Source organism: Cinclus cinclus, chromosome 3, assembly GCF_963662255.1.
Source record: "Cinclus cinclus chromosome 3, bCinCin1.1, whole genome shotgun sequence".
NCBI classification, from domain to species: Eukaryota; Metazoa; Chordata; class Aves; order Passeriformes; family Cinclidae; genus Cinclus; species Cinclus cinclus.
Window position 1 is genome coordinate 45,937,116 of NC_085048.1, and position 12,611 is coordinate 45,949,726.

At 38.3% G+C, this 12,611-nt stretch overlaps 1 protein-coding gene across 1 annotated transcript in view; it reads right to left on the reverse strand.

Annotated features, from left to right (window-relative positions):
- LAMA4 (laminin subunit alpha 4) overlaps positions 1-12,611 on the reverse strand; it is a 95,899-nt gene that overhangs the window by 24,083 nt on the left and 59,205 nt on the right. Inside the window, exons 15-21 of the mRNA XM_062488741.1 lie at positions 11,531-11,627; positions 10,670-10,786; positions 9,859-10,044; positions 4,842-4,981; positions 3,477-3,650; positions 2,318-2,460; positions 1,826-1,988 (exon numbers count right to left, since the gene is read on the reverse strand). Of these exons, the coding sequence (XP_062344725.1) occupies positions 1,826-1,988; positions 2,318-2,460; positions 3,477-3,650; positions 4,842-4,981; positions 9,859-10,044; positions 10,670-10,786; positions 11,531-11,627 (1,020 nt within the window). The remainder of the gene's footprint in view (positions 1-1,825; positions 1,989-2,317; positions 2,461-3,476; positions 3,651-4,841; positions 4,982-9,858; positions 10,045-10,669; positions 10,787-11,530; positions 11,628-12,611) is intronic.

A 12,611-nucleotide genomic window follows, 5' to 3' on the forward strand; every position in this document is an offset into this window, starting at 1 on the left:
ACTTCTTTTGTAATTTTGATGGGAGCATGCTTGGAAACAGAAAAAAAAGTTAAGATTTGACTAATAACAGAGCTTACTCAATGAATTTGAATAACTCAGTAGATATTTCATATCTAATGTATAGCTATCCTTCACAGTCAGAAAAATAACTCCATATCATTATTATAGAGAGAGAAATGAGAGAGCTCTTTAAACCCAGGAGACTGGGATTCAAAATCTGTGCCAGCGGGTAATCCTCAGTAAGCATTATTTCGAACAGCTAGCAGGAGGTAGAAACTTCTTCTTTTAACAAAGGTCACTGCAAATGGAATTTAAACAGACACACTGGTGAGGGGAAAAATACAAAAGAATAAAGCTTACAGACCTAGACCATTCTTTTTATATTAAAATATTTTGCCTTTGTGGAACAGGTGTGATAATAATAATGCCTCTTGTACTTCAGAGTTTGATCACTGTGAGTAGCTTTTCTTCATCTTCTCATTATTTCCATTTTCTTATGATATAATAGTAAGGGTAATGCAACAATACAGAATATAAGTAGCTGTAAAAGAAAATTGCATTCTTATCTGCAGCATGGATTAATTTGGTAAATGATCATGTTTCCTTTTCTTCCTTTGTTTCTTCTGTTCTTTGTGTTAAGCATGGGAGTTCTAGTGGTTAAGTGGTACATTTCATATTTGCAAAGTATGTAAAGGCAAGCAAGAAGCTTTTAACAAATCAGACTCTATGCTAATAAATAAAAATGTGAGGTGTTCTTTTCTAAGGGGGAAGGGACCCATATGCCTATCAAATACATCACGAATCCTTATTTTCCAATCTCCCTTTCCACTTTCCTTTACTCTCCTCTTTTCTTTTCCCTCTGCTCTGGAACAGACCTGGAGGGTTTATTTGCTGGATGACTTTTTGTATGTGCATGTGTGTATGAATCTGCTATTCAGTCTTCAGTCCTATTCCCAGGCAGTTTGCACCAGGGCTTGGTAATGCAAAACTCCTGCCATGGAATATATCTAGTAGTCATAACAATGCCAAGCTCAGGAAAGCATAAGTGTATTGAGTTACTCTTTCTTTGTTTTTATGTTTTTAGGAGAGCTGCTTGTGGATCTTTTTAGCACCTGCTACAGTTTGCTTAAGGAATTTAGCATTCTCTGAAGTCTTTCTAGGTGTGTTTCTATTCAGCCATGCAATTTTCACAGCCAAGATAATTCACAGCACTTTTTAAATCCCAGAAGAGGAACTGGTATGTTCACAAGAGCAGTTAAGTGAGGTGTTAATTCATTCTGACTATTAGGAACTAGACTGAAGCTGCTATCTCACACAGGCCTTCAGACATATTTTGCACAGGCAACATTTCATGCTGTTATAAATCTGGATTTAAACCAGTGATAATTTTAATTCAAACAAATGACTATGTTGTTAGTTTCCCACAAGATCTATTAACAATACATTACTTTTCATTTTTGTGACAGTTGTAAAAAAGAAATTCTAAGTACCAAGAACTCATTATCATTGAAAAATACTTGGTAGCCTGCAAAGTTAAGTTGGACTAATAGGCCCTTGTTTATGCACGCTATTTAACAGATAGCAAGCTTTGCTTTTAGTACTTTTCAGGGAACCTGAACAAAAGCTCACAGAAACCAGATCATCTTACTTGTATGACAAAATATGTTCGATAAAACTTCATCATGGCTAAAAGATGGAGTCTTAGGATGATAAGTGACTAAATAAAGAATTTTTATTTATCTACCATTTCTGTGTTTAAATGGAATTAAAAGCAAGATTAATTTGCACTATTTAATTTTGAGTAGTGAATATATGTCTGACCAACCTTGAAGCCTGGAGGCACTCCACCAACATAGAAAACAGCATTTTCAGGTTCCAAATTAAGAAGGGTGCCAGGACCAAGAACCTGTCCCTTTTTGATGAATTTTTCTTCAGCTGTGCTGCTAAGACTGGGCACAGTTAAAAACATTTTACCGTGTCTTCCGATCCTGCAGGAAAGAATCGTAGGAGAAGAGAATTTCATTTTGGCCAGATGTCTAAAAGAAAAAACAAGCCTCCAACTCCAGGAAGGGTTTTATTTCCTTAGAGAAGAATAGTAATCATGAGGTAAAAAAAGGGAGGGACCACAAACACTATCCCTTTTTCCCTGTGGCCCCTTGGGTCTTGGCTCTTCAAAACCAGGAGGAATTTCCATTTATTTCAGCAGAAGTACAATCATGCACTGAAAATTCCTGATGGGCTGTTCTGACACAGCCTTTTCTGCTTGATTTCTCCTGTTAACTGTTTGATTTTGGGGAAACACATGTTATGACTTTACCTCTCAATTTTGATGATGCTGAAGTAAGAAGGCCAGGTGCTGACTGGCTTGGCATCCAGAGGTATCTCCACATCTTGGCCCCCAAGATTATAAATGTACACAAGGTTGTCATTTTTAATTGCAAGACCAATGTAATGTTTTGCCTAAAACACCAATGGGGAAGGATGTTAGAGACACAACATTGAAACAGATTTAATGCAGGACATAGGAAAAAGGGTAAACTTTGATAAAGTGAATGACACCTATAAATATTACTGAAAGCTATTTAAATAGAAACAAAAGCTTTATTCTCTAATTGGCCGCTTTTACCACATAAACCTGCACATAAAAAAAAAATCTCAGATATTTTATTTTATATTCATTTTTACTGAGGCGAATTCAAGGTCATGAGATCTCTTCTGTCCATGAATTAGTCATGTTCAATGGGAAGCCATTCATCATTATTTTGTGTGCGGTGCCATGCGCGGAAATAGTCTAAAGCCTCAGTATTATCCTGCAATTAAATATTCTGCCAAGAGGACTTTCACTTGATTTATATTCAGCAGACATTTTTTTTAGGAAAGCTTAAAAATGAAAGCCTACCTCTTTACCTTCCCAAGTAATAGAATGCCAGAATGATACCTGGCTTGTGAGTTGTGATTTTTTCTTCTTTTCATAACCACAGTTTAAAGAACAGTTATTTCAAAGTACTGATCAAGAGTATACAGAGTGTACAAGCCACAAATAAAGAAGCCTGCTTATCTTGTGAGCCTGTGACCTCAGAGATTTGGAACTGACACTGTCAGCAGCATAGACTGATTAAAGCATATCTCACAGAAGCCAGGCAGGTGACATTAACTGCTTCAGAGCACCCTGGTATTGGCAGAGGAGATAGCAAGTGTGGCTCGCAGCAGTGACAATCTAAGCAATACACTGCCAGGCAATCTAATTTGCTTTTTAGAGAGAATATTTCATGTTTGGAGTGGCATGTGTCAAGGACAGGGGTCTCAGGAACCCTTGCTCTTTGCTTGTCACAAAAATCAATGATGGTCAGAGAGTAGACTTCTAATTTTGAAACACAAAGAAACAGTGAGAGGAAAATCTGAGGGCAAATAAATTTTAAACTGATTTATTTTTTTTTAAATATATGCATAAAAATTTAACTGTGTTGTTCTCTTACATTTTTGTTTCCGAGGTACAAAATGAATCTGTCTGGAGATGTTGCCAGTTGTGGGTTGTCTTTGTGAAGCTTTATGTACAAGCTCATGGAAGTGAAAGATTTCAGTTCTTCCACCTTGATCTTTGGATCGACTTCAACAGCTGATTGGCCTTCAAACATCATGGAAACTTGAACCTGCAGTTACAAATGTGCAAAGTGAGACACATGTTGTTGCCTGGGGTCATTACTTAAGGTAAGTGTGTAATAATACTGAGCCAGCAGCCTTGCTTACTGCAAGAGTGGAGTTGGCATCTATAGATTGGCATGTAAAATTGTATGTTTGTAACAATCATTTCTGGAAGACACTATGGAAGAAGGCTTTTTAAAAATTAATTAAAGGTCCTAATGAACTCTGCTTAAGCATATTCATAAAGAAAATTACATTTCAGTGGGAGACAGATGTGTGCTTAGTTGAATCAGGGCTACATTACTATGTATGGCACATAGTGAAATTCTTACACAGCTATAAAACTTCTGCCCATAATTTATTTCTTTGCTTTGGGAGTCATATGACCATTTTCTGTTCATGAGTGATCTTGTTATATCATTGAATCTACAATGATATTTATGAGATGCTAATAAAATTGTAAAACTGTTCATTTTAGTTCAAAACTAGTTCAGTTCAAACTGAAGTAATGTTTTCAGGTTTAAACGAAGTATACCTGAATCACAAAATACATTTTAAAGAACAGTCAAGCACTACACACAAGCTGAATTTTCCAAGTTATATTTCAGCACTGTGAACATACAATAATGCACTGAATTTTGTATTTCTCTGAATTAATTCAAACATACTTGACCTTGGTTTTCTTGTTAGAGAAAAAGTGCTCATTATTTATGTATGGTAATGAAAGTGTTTTTTCTCTATTAAATATGTGTGAAACAAGGATTCTCTTACCTTGCAGAAAATTAATTCAAAAGAAAGAACAAAAAAAAAGAAAAGGAAATGCTGTCATCTCAGAAAAGCCTACATTAAATTGCTGTAATTATTACTCATGGTAATTAGCTTTGTAGGTAATTTGCCTGCAAATTGTAGGTAATTAGGTGGTGTTGTTCTGGCCATCTTATGCATTGTGCCCAATTCTTTATTGCTACTGCAGTAACAATAGCCTATCATTAATACTATGATAATGTTAAATGCTTGCAAATAATAACCATAAAGATTTTCATGACATCTATTGTACTTTGTTCATCCTGTTTTGGGGAGGTGACAATGTCCAGGTTTGGGCTTCTAGCACAGCCCAAGAAAAGGAAGGTTATAGTATGACTTGATTATTAGCACTAGTAACTAGTAGTCCCAAAAGTCCAAAAAACGTCCAGTTTTACCTTGCTTGCTACACTCCTGGTTTGAGCAATTAACTCCCTGATCCGCTGAATGCTGGAAGAAATATTGTTTGCTGGTGCCTTCTGTTCTACTCTGCGCAGTTTGTCCAGGAGTTGAGGGAAAACTTCTGAAAGTTTCTTCACTGCAGTTAAAAAATAACAGACAGTGTTTTTATTTTTTTATTTTTTGAGGGGGTGTTTCTTCTTTTTTTTTTCCCCTTCCCTCTTTGAAAGACTTGTTTTGCATCAAGAATATTCCACCCCATGCTCTTAGGTTAGTTCACCCATCTCCTTCTGCTTTCTGGTTGCAAAAATTATGTGTGAGACAGTGATTTCAGAAAGGGTAGTGATTTCCAAGAATATAGTATAGCTAAAGTTTTTAGAAATTAGTTTGTATAAAGGACACTATGTTTTCTTACGAGTCATAGGTAATACTATGGTGTGTTACCTCTGTAATACTTTCCTCAAGGAGCTCTGTAAACATTAATAGTTTTAACCTTTGAATCTTCCTTCAAGAGAAATGTTAAAACCTAATTTTACAGCTATGGCAACTGGAACAGAAGGATTATTTGTTCAGCATCTCACTGGATATCTGTGGCTGACCTGGGAGCTGCATCTAAGAGTTATGGTTCATGAGCTCTTCAAATTCACTGTAGGGGAGATGTATAGGTTTCAGCTATGTGTATCTACCAGAGGTCGTCACCCAGGTAGCAGCAGTGGCTGCACAGGAGATGTGTTTGCTTGTGGCTCACAGTCCACTCTCATGGCAGAAACACTGCCAATTTCGTGCTGTGGTAGCAAGCCTGTGGTGTATAACAATAGAAGGCCTCAGATGATGATGATGATGATGATGATGATGATGATGATGATGATGATGCATGTGCACCTAAACTGTGCTTAGTACTTGCTCCAGACCTTGTGATTGGTAACCTCATTAGCTTTCCTGCCTGCATCTGCCAGGGGTCATGAATTGGAGTCCTGGACCTTTGGTCTTTCTCTGCCGTGACAGATGTGTACTGGTGGTACATGTGCAAGTGTCATTGTTATCAAAGAGAAGTGCAGGGGTTCTGCCATATACAAAGTGAGAGAAGTCCTTTCCCAGGAAGACAAGCAGAAAAATTATCAAGAAGGAAAAATGACTACCCTTAATTATAATCCAATTTCATCACATCAGATTCCAATGACATGCTGCCCTTTGAAGGATATTTACACATCACATCATTTTTCATCTTTAATTAAATTTAGGCAGAAGTAGCTGAGTATAATGAAATGTGATTTTAGCTGCAAGCTACATGCATACAAGAAAGATCCAGCATTCAGAGTTAATTTTAATGACATGGATTCACTGTAAAGGTTAAGACCAGATTTGTAGGGTTTGAAGTTATATTTTAAGGGTTGTCAACTTACATCCACCTGCTCTTGTGTTCTTCCCGTCATATTTTTACCTTTGTCTGAGACTCAGAGAAGGGTCTGTATTGGAAAGGACCTTAAGGTCCCTAATTCCAACCCTCCTGCTGTGGGCAGGGACACCTTGCACTGGACCACACTGCTGAGAGTCCCACCCCACCCCACCCAACCATGAACATTTCTGGATGAAGTCTGCAGAGAGGCAGGTAAAGGGGCTAATCATCAGATATAGCAGGCTGCATAAAACACAGGAGAGGAGGAGCAGACTCCAATCACTTTTCTGTGCTCTCAGTCTGCATTGAATAAGCCTCAGCCTCATTCATATCAACCCAGAGTATGAGAAGACTCCACAGAGTCCTACAAGTCTGCTGCTTTTTGGATAGAGTGAAATATCTGTATTTGCCAGCCCTGTACTGCCTCTGCTTGGCTGTTTTAATTTGTGTTTTACTTCCCAATTTCAGTCTAGGACTGGGCCATATAGAACTTTTGACCCTCCAGTTTTTCCTATTTAGTCCTGAAAGGCGTTATGTAGTGGGAGTAAGTAATCAGATGTTCTATATAAAGCTTACTGTACATTAAAATATCATGATTTTAATGAATTCTTAAAGAATCACAGTAAATTTTGGGTAAAACGGTGATGCAAGAATGTGTTAAATTTTCTACTTAAAAAACCCCAGCAAAACCCAAATCAGCTTACAGGGAGCTTTCTTTACTTTTTTCCATTTTTAAGGCAAAAATACTCAGTCTCAGAAAATGATTTAGCAAATTGCAGCCACTTTTTTTTTAAGTAATCTGCAATTGAATTGGAATTGTGCTTGATTCAGTATCTTAAAACCTGGCTTTTCTGTTTGATATTTGATGTATTAAACTTGAAATGCTACTATAACATGAAGACACAAAAATAACATCTGTAACTACTAGAACTATTGTGAAATCTCAGTATAAATCTCTTCCTCTTGGCCTTTATAATGGCATTCTTCAATGCAGAAGCACACAGATTTTGATTTTCATCTTTGGGATGAAGGTGAGAGCGGAAAAGAAAACTAGTCCTACCCAGCGATAAAATAAAAAAATAATAGAAGGGAAATTGTAAAGGAGGAAATACCCTGACTATAACCTCCCAGACACTTTCCCTTTTCACATTTTCCTTTCCAAACTATCTGTCACCCTCTCTGCTGAAGCCCACCAGTTCCCTGCACAATGGCAACACAGACTATTCTCAGACAAACTGCACAGCCAAGACATGTTCTCACCCTTCCAAACACCAAGTGCAAGTTTTATTCAAGGGCAGTGCAGACATACACAGAATACACAGCTGATCTGGGAATGCTCCATCATGCCTGGCATGTCTACATCTGCCTTCCTGTGCTGTGAATCACAATCACATCTGTCTGGAGCACTACCTGTGCCAGCCTCCTGTCTAGCACTGATCTCTCTTCTCAGCTACTTCCACCTGATCTTTCTGGCAAAAACACCTCATAGTATGTTTAAACAAAGAAATCAAATGCCTTCAGAACAAAAATACCATGGAAAAACTTCCTCCACAAATGTACTAGGCACACTTTGATGTAGGCTGCATATCAGCATCTCTCTGTTACTTTCTGGTCAGCAGGCCCTCCAGGATCTCGGATATGAACAAGCATTTTCAAGGTGACTCCCCACCTGCAAACCCACCATCCCACCATCACAGAGAAGACATTTTTTTCCAGGCACGTCACACAGGAACAGTTCTTGTTCCTTTTTGGGAACATAACCAAGGGAGAGCAGTTCACTCTAACAGCTCATTGTTGTTCATTTTAACTCTGTTCACTCTTACAGAGCACCTCAAATGCTGCTGGAAATATTTCCTGCAGTACAAGAGCTAGTATGAGCAGCTTTTTTTGAATCCTGAGTGTCTGCTGGCATTTTGAACATGAAGAGCCAAATGCAGTCTGTGTTGCTGCTCTACCTACTAAGCTGGCAAGGGAAAATGTTAAATGTAAATCAAGTGTAAAGGTGAATAAAACAAGAAACCTTCATGTGTAAGCTACCGCACACTGTTTCTCATGTTTTTCATCATGCCATTCCCTCCTGGGAGGCCAATCATATCCACATTTGCATTATTTTACATGGTAATTAGAGCCCATAGCCTAAACTGTGCTCTGTGGTGATCAAAAACATTTTACAGCAATGCAATCCAATAAAAGTGCTGTTATATTAACTACACTCTTATGGAGCTCTGTGCAGTGGCTAGCAGTGAGCTTACCCATTCCCATAGGGAGAGGTTCACTGCTCCCTTTTGATGAAAAGCTCAGAGAAATCTGAGCTCCCTTCAGTTCTGTAGCCAGAAATTGGGATATTGAATAGCACTAAATTTCTTCTTGTGAAGGGAACCACTTCTATACCAGTTCTTGGGTGCAGTCACTTAACCAAAAATACTAGGGATAAAGGTCTTATTGATAATAGAATTCTGAAAATAACTTGACTCTTGGGATTCCCCAGCTGGGAGGGAAGACTGTGACTTTGGAACACTAGAAGCAATGTCGAGTTTGGTGCCCATAACACCATTTGCAGTAAAATGACACTTGAGTGGCAAACTTCCTGACAGAAGGAGAAGGGATTTAGGGCAGTAGATCTGAGATTCAGACTTTCTGGAGACAGAGTCAATGAAATTACAGACTTTCTCTGGGGCACTTTTAGGAAGCAAGACATCACTGAACAGGTCTGAAGGTGATGGTATTCTCAAACATGTGAAGGAAATTACTTGTGGATTTCCAACCTTCCTAGCCATAAATATCCTAGGATAAGTGAGCCTCCTGAGCAGAGTCAAGAATACATGGAGCAATAAATAGTGGTGTTGTAATCAAGTTTTTATTCCAAATATTTTCATTTCTAGATTGATTATTTTCTTCCTCAATTTTTCTTTTTCTTCTTTCTACAGTCACTTCATTTCAGCTTCATCTTCTCATCTCTTTTTCTACTCTTGCCTATCATCTTCATTTCAATTCTGCTATCTGCCTTAGCTTTTCTTTTTGTCTTTTTATTTGCCTTAAATTTTTCATAAGTTTTCCAATGTTTCCAGTGTTTCCAATAATAAAAGTGGAATTAATGTCATGTTTACAAGCTTCTCTAGAAATCACTCTGCTTAAATATTTTATTTCCTCCTTTATCCTCTTTGATCCCTTTGTTTAGACTACAAGCTCATCGAGTGAGGGACCATTTCTTCTCCATGTTTGCACTCCTGAGGACAAAAGGGCTCTGTTTTCAAATGCCTCTCAGTGGTAAAAAACAAACAAACAAAAAACCTTAAATCACCAACCATAATAGCGAGAAGTGTTTAAACAAGCTCTTTACCATTCAGTGTGACCTTGGTACCCTTGTAAAAATGAATTAGAAGTAAGTAAGTCTTCACTTAAGCGTTTAAATAATTTTTTGAAGTCCCTGACTATCCAGTGATTCTTAAAATATAGTCAAGGCCGGGACAACTGCTAACTTTCAAAAATTTTCATGAAGGTAAAATGCTAGAAGATTGTATGCTATGAATATGCAATGTCCACAATTCATACAATGTGTTACTGCAAAGATTCCCTGATTTTTTTAACACCGAGGAATGGCAAACCTCAGGTCACCATACCTGCATCCCCAGCTGAATGCACAGCACTGTCATATGTCTCTGAATTGTGCTGGAAGTCTTGCAGGTTTTGGGACCACAGCCTCACGTTCTCATCCATGGGGGTTGTAGCTTGTGTTACTGTCGTGGTAGCACTTACAGCCTCTGCAGTCTTCAGCTGAGCTTGCTCCAAACGCTCTCTGGCCTCCTCTACAGAGCAAATAGGGAATGATAGGAAATGAACCCTTTCAAATATTCATACATGCTGTGTGTCCCGTTCCTCCCCACTCTCTGTCTTCCCCTTCCCCTTTCACTTCTTCCCTCCAGTTTATATACACTGAGCATGATGTCATATGGAACGGAATATTCTTTTGGTCAGCTGGGGTCAGCTGTCCTGACTGTGCTCCTTCTTAGCTTCCCATGCATCCCCAGTCTCCTCACCAGCAAGGCAGTACAAAAAGCAGAAAGGCCTTGCCTCTGTGTAAGCCCTGATCAGTAGCAACAAAAACATCTCTGTATTATCAATTCCACGTTCAACACAAATCCAAAACACAGCCCCATGCTAGCCGTTGTGAAGGAAATTAACTCTACTGCAGCCAAGACCAGCACCAGGTTCAAGAAGTACATTAATAATTTCAGTGACAAAACATTTAATTTCAGTATGAAAATGTTAAAGCTGGATATTTGATAGCTAGGTCTGGTAGTTTCAGTCAAACTCTTTTAAGAGTAATAATGCTGAACTCTTACTAGCAACTTCACATCCATTTCAAAGATAAAAATATGCTCTTGAATGCATGAAAAAAAAGCATCATAAAGATGAAGTTCCTCTTCCAACCTGTCTCTGCTGATTGCATTTTTGCGATGGCTCTCATCAGCTGGCTCCGCAGGGCGTTCATTCTGGCAAAAGTGCCATTGACCTGCCAGCTGGTGTCTGCAATGGTGGAACTGCTGCCTGTGGGGAGAAAAGGGGAAGTACAGCTGAGGGGTGCCAAAGCAACATCTAAAAAGCTAAATTCAGTCCTGGGGAGTTATGTCATTAGGCATTTCATATGCCATAGAGAGTATAGCATGGCCTCTTTTAATTTAGGACATCCTTGCACTCTTGACTTTACATAATCTAACAGAAAAAACAGCCCTGCAGCACCCCTGCTTGCCACAGGGTGTCTTCCAAAAATCTGGAGAGCTCTGTTTCAGTCAGTGCTCTTCTTGCTTTACCAGAAGTGCTGAGAACAGCTGCAACTGGTACACAGGAATAGCTTTAAGGAACTCAAAAGGTCCTGAAAAATTTAAAAGGTAATTCTATAATTCTAGATCTTGCTTTCATTTATAGTGTGTCAAACTACTTTAACATTTATTATTCCTCTCCACTGGTGAAATCCATCTTTCTGAATATTTAAACTGCTGTGCTTTGATTTTAATTGAACTACTTAATTGAGTATATTTACCAATGAACAACGGTTTGTGGGTCATATATTAAAACACCAGTTGTATCTGAAATGGACTTCTAATCCATAAAATAAACTATCAATATCTGGTAGGATGACAAAACTTGAGCTATTCAAACTGTGCCCATGGCCATTTCAAGTACTTTGTGTGGTAAATTCAATCAATAACGTATTGGTGATGTGCTTCTGAAATTTATTTAAATGTGCATGACTATAAGCTGATTGGGAAAGTAGAAAGGATGTATATTTACTGTCATGTGCTGTCCGTTGTAGCTGCATGGCTCGGATGAGAAGTTCTTCACTTTTACCTTTATGGTAAATGACCTGAGTATCAATTCCAACTGCAGCCTACAAGCATGTTCCAAAAAAGAGAGTCAGAATAATTCTTATCAAATATTCCACTTTACTGTGCTTAATTGTGGACACTATTTTACCTGCATATAAATGCAACTGCAAAGTCACTGCAGTTTCATTTGCTGTGTTAACATTTAAGATTGGCAGTTGGATTGGAAAAAAGTCTGAAAAGCAAAATTTTCTGTTTTAAGAAAACTTAAAGAAATGTATGGTTTTCCAAACAACACTTCTTCTACTACTACTACTACTATTATTACTGCTACTAGGTAACAAATACGGAGAAAATCCTCTTAATTTATGAGCTCCAGTTTAGTCAACGTGACTAAATGCTGCATGTTATTTAAGTACTGTGACTGCTCATTTCTACAGTCATCTCTGATAGGTGATGAATGCTTTCACTTTATGGGGAGCTGCCTTGCAGTCTGCAGCAATATGCTGGAAATAGAGGGCTGGACTTGAAATCCCTCAGCCCTCAGAGGTTCAGACCCCTTTAATCTACCCAAATCCTCTTGCTATCCCACTAATAAATTGCTTATAAATAGCATGTATACAGATTGGTAACTATAGGCATACAAAAAGTACACATAAAGTGTAAGGCCAGAGACAATATTGTCATCCTACTCTTCCACTGAGTGCATGAGTGGGCTTTGTCTCATTTCAGTCTGATTTTCTATGAGACACAGTGATGTCTTGACCACATTTCCTGCCACATGGAACTGAATGAAGTAGGAGGACTCAAGCACTAAATGCCAGCTCAGGTTCTTACAGCAGTAGGGAGTTGTCTGTAATGGCACAGAAACGCCTCAATGTGAATGATGACACAGAGCAGCATCATCCTATGCGATAGAGTGTCTTTTCAAATACCAGGGGAATTCAGGCTGGAAGAATAATTAACTAGATGGGATTTAATTCAGGAAATAATGAAGGAAAAAAAGTGCAGTGAGAAGTTCAATGCTGCCAGTTAAGCTAAATTTGTTT